Consider the following 4,266-nt stretch of genomic DNA (forward strand, 5'->3'; position numbering starts at 1 on the left):
ATTCTAAAGTAATGGAAGTTAATAAGGATGGTGCTATAAAAAAATCTGTTAGTAGTGCTACTCTTTCACACCTTTAGTTCTCAATTCAAATCCTTGTTTGTTCACTGTTTGTGTGGAGTGTGCAAGTTCTTCTCCAATTTTATAGGTTCACTTTTTGCCCTTATATTTCAAAGAAGGCTGGCTGAAGACTTCAGACTGACCTAGTACAACCATGTATGGATTGTGTCCTGACAAGAACTGGCACTCCATCCAAAACTGGATTTCTGTTTGGCTCCCAATGTCCCCAGATGAGTTCTAAGCTCCCCAGACTTATACTGTAATTATTTTTCTGATCTGTATGATTTTTTTCTCTACTTTTTCATAAGTAAAATCTTTAAAAAGAAGACATTATCAAAGTCAGATGGACTGCTGGTTGGGAATTTTTCATGCATTTATTTTTAAGGCATTTCCTTCCAACACAAAACTAGGGGTGCAGGCTGATTTAAAAAAAAAAAAATAACATATGGAGGAGTGCTATGTTTTTTAAATTATTTGCCTAGAAAAAATTCTGCATAGTCATGCAATGTAAGTAAGAAATTCTAAAAGTTACTAACATGCTTATTTTTAAAAGGTTTCTCTTTAATGTGTGTACATTTATTTAACTGCTTCCTATAGCCTTTTTTTCCACAGGGTGACTATGTAAACTCAGTGTAAATGCACAGAAACACTCAAGTTTGGGTATGTAATCAATATTTTTCTTCTTTGTATTGTATGAACAGATTGAAACAAGCATGAGTCCTTTGAATGATACGTATAATATCTTAAAACATTTTTTATTGAAAAAACAAATCAAATGATATGCCTTAAAAAGGAAATGACTTAATGGCATCTGGTGAAAACAAGCTAAGGTAATCAGGATTAGCCCAGTTACCAGGTACAAAACATGAAAAACATAGAAATGCTTACAGTTGTGTTTCAGACAGTAACATTAGAATGTATGTGTATACAATTTAAATACTTTAATATAAAAAATACTGCAGTAGTTTTTTTGGATCATTTGACCCACTATTCATTTTACAGTGTTGTACTACAAAAGTGCAAAAAAAAAAAAAAATAATAATAATATAATCAATACACAGAAATGGTGCCACAGTCAATACCATATTTTTCTGAAAGTATTTGTAAATTAAACTCTGTTTCATGAATGCCCCGGGCAATACAGTACAATAGTGAGTTACAGAATACCCTCTCCATTAGGTTACCTGGCAAAAAATCATCTTTGCCAGCTCATAAAATCCAACAGGATTTCAAAAAGATTAAAATGAGTCATGTGAAATATATACAGTATATGTAAATCCTATAACATCTTACAGGATTAAACATTCACATAGGATTTGGTATGTGTTTGTTTTTACTGGATTGTGTAATATACAGGCATCATCACTGTGACAATTTCATTTTCATATCACTCCTTTTAATGGTGGGGACCACCACAAGGCTTTTTACACAAGCAGCACACCATAACTTACAGAGATTTATAATGTAACAGATGGAAAACACACAGTGGACTTCCTTAGTGAAAATAGAACAGTAGACAAAGTAGAGTTTTAAAACCTGTGGCTGATGATCATAAAGTGACCCTTCCAGTTATCTGCATTAAAAAAGTAAACAATTGGAGACATAACAGGGTAGAGAAAAAGGCAAATCAAGAATAACTCTTCACAATGAAATTCCCAATCTGTAAAAAAATAAAATAAAGCAATCCTATATATTATACTAAAAACGGAAATCTATTATCTTCACATTTTAATAAATAAAATGTTATTATTTTAATTGATTTGTAAACACACATCCCACCAATCAATGGACAGTGACTCGGGGGTGACGTCAGTAATAATTTCAGGAACAAAATATGGATCACTGCAGACTAAATGAATACCATTAATAAAGCAATCAACGGACAGCAGAACACGTCCTGGGTTTACTCCGCCGTCTGCTCTGCTAATATTGGGGTGCGTGTGCTTCCCCGAAAGTGACATTTCCACTGCTGCTGCACGAAACCTCGGACTATCGGTTAAAAGGGTGCGGAATCCCATTTCCTCATTCTCCCCGATATTTTCAATGTTTAAACAAATGTGCGCAGGTCTAGAAATGCTTCATTCAGAAAGTTCACTGCGACTGAAATCCTCAGCACCTCGATCGCAGTATGAACTGTAAAATAAAAACAAAATCCAGTTAGGCACCTTTGGGAGATCAAAACACGGGACGCGTGTCTTTCTAGGCGCCCCGCAGTAGTGTGAAAATGGAAAAAAACGCATTACCGCTGCGGTGGCGGCTGTGACTGCTGCTTCTTCTTCTGCTTCAGTGATTTTCTTCGTTTCACGATCATCTCGTATAGCTTGTCCATGCCTTCGGTTAACCCCTCGCCTATGATAGCACAAGCCGGTTGAACGTGGTAGCTGGTGGAGGGGGAGAGCTCGTGGAGCGCAAGGTGTTTTTCGATATCCGCAACAGGCAGGGATCTGGGCAAGTCCTGCTTATTTGCGATTACTAGCAGCGGGGTTCCTTGGTTCTCGGCAAATTTGGTGACTTTATGGAGCTCCGTTTTCGCCTCCTCCAGTCTGTCCACGTCTACAGAGTCCACCACGTATATAATGCCGTCCGTGCAGCGGCTGTAGGATTTCCAGAGCGGCCGCAGCTTCTCTTGTCCCCCAACATCCCAGAAATGGCAGCTGATGCCCTTTGCGGCCCCGTTACTCAGTTTGATTCGTTCGGTATTGAAGCCGATCGTTGGCACGGTGTTCACAAACTCGTTGAATTTTAGTCTGTACAACACAGTGGTTTTGCCGGCAGAGTCCAAACCCAACATAACAATGTGCAAGGACTGAAAAGCAGACATGTTCGATAGACTGTTGCCCATTTTTATGGATATTTTGATGTTGTTATGAAAGGATGTGAAAGGATCACTCCGCTTGCTTCAAGGATTCCCTTGGAAAACAGCAGCTTCTGTGAAACGAACAAAATATCTCCACCGCGCCAGCCATTTCATTAAATGTTTAACTGAGCGAGGTCAAACTGGCATCTCACCATGCGTCGATCTCTGCTCACTCGGTGTACCTCTAAAAGAACTGCAATACAAGATAGATCCGACTCCGCAACACGGTCAGCCCGTTTTACCCAACTGCAGATTAAATAAAACAAATTTCCCACGATTACTCTTAGTCCAACCGCAACGCAACCTAGAGCCGCATCTGCCTTTGTGCCTCAATTCCGTACGATCTGGTCGGTGTTCTTCCAAAAATGAAAATAGAAACGGATCAATGGAATGATGGGTTGTTAAGGAATGTCCATCCAACATTAAGCAATAGCATTTTTCTGCCAGGTTTAATTTACTACGTTATATCTCCGTGGGCATTTTCATACTCCCAACTTCCCTCATTCAGCAGCTGCTTGAGCTCCTGGCATGCATAGATAATCAGGTAGGTGCAACGTCACTTACCCCGCCTCTTTACCTTTGCGCATGCGGACGAAACCAGACGCGGCAAATCTTTCCATGAACTTACAGCTGTTTGCAGGCTTGGCCAACAGCCCCACCCACATCCTACACTCGTCCGAGGACAAGCCGGCTCCCGTTTACTTTTAAGACAGTCTCTCAAATGGAGAGAGGACGGGTTAGTGATGGCCGTGTGGGCCCTACCGACATCTAAAGATGAATATGCAACAGTCTACACAAAGCTCCACCCTTTATCGCTTGCTCTAACAAATGAACAGGAATGCGTCGCATTAAGCCACGTCAAGAAACTAAGGCAGTGCTGTGGCTTAAACATACTTTTTTTCAGTGTTCTTTTGCAATACATGTTAATATTAAAGGTGGCCACCCGGTTGCGATCTTTGTGGAGTGTACACGCTCTCCCCGCGTGTGCTTTACATTTTTTTCTTTTTTCCATTTGTTTGGTTTTCCTCACCCATACAAAAAACGTCTGGTCAACTGGGAATTTAAATTGGAATATTAGGGTTTGATAATGTTATGATACTTATGTATTGCTGTAGTATGAAATACAGTACCTCTGAATAAAATACATGTAAACTAAGTTGTGACAGGTAAGTATTTCTGAGTTACGATCTTGCTGAAAGGGAATTAATAGTTGATTGTCTGGATTTGTAACACAGGAACCTTTCCGTTCTAAGCAGTCAGTCATTTTCTAACCCACTTATTTTTAACAGGGTCATTGGGGATGCTGGAGCCTACTCCAGCTAGCATTGGGCACAAGGCAGGAACTTACGAGG

At 39.8% G+C, this 4,266-nt stretch overlaps 1 protein-coding gene across 1 annotated transcript; it reads right to left on the reverse strand.

Moving 5' to 3' along the window:
* Positions 1-778: 778 nt before the first annotated feature.
* LOC120531214 (ADP-ribosylation factor-like protein 4C) lies at positions 779-3,626 on the reverse strand. The gene is made up of 2 exons (XM_039756425.1): positions 2,301-3,626; positions 779-2,190 (listed from the first exon to the last, which is right to left on the reverse strand). The coding sequence occupies exons 1-2, from the start codon at positions 2,897-2,899 to the stop codon at positions 2,136-2,138; spliced, it is 654 nt and encodes a 217-aa protein (XP_039612359.1). The 5' UTR covers positions 2,900-3,626; the 3' UTR covers positions 779-2,135.
* Between the last annotated feature and the right edge of the window lie 640 nt (positions 3,627-4,266).

This window comes from Polypterus senegalus, chromosome 6, assembly GCF_016835505.1.
Source record: "Polypterus senegalus isolate Bchr_013 chromosome 6, ASM1683550v1, whole genome shotgun sequence".
NCBI classification, from domain to species: domain Eukaryota; kingdom Metazoa; phylum Chordata; class Cladistia; order Polypteriformes; family Polypteridae; genus Polypterus; species Polypterus senegalus.

Excerpts from the sequence above, each read along its gene's own strand:
- LOC120531214 (XM_039756425.1), bottom strand. The coding sequence starts at position 2,899 with ATGGGCAACAGTCTATCGAACATGTCTGCTTTTCAGTCCTTGCACATT. Across the intron at positions 2,191-2,300 it reads TCACAGCCGCCACCGCAGCG|TTCATACTGCGATCGAGGTG; the intron begins GTAATGCGTTTT and ends TTTATTTTACAG.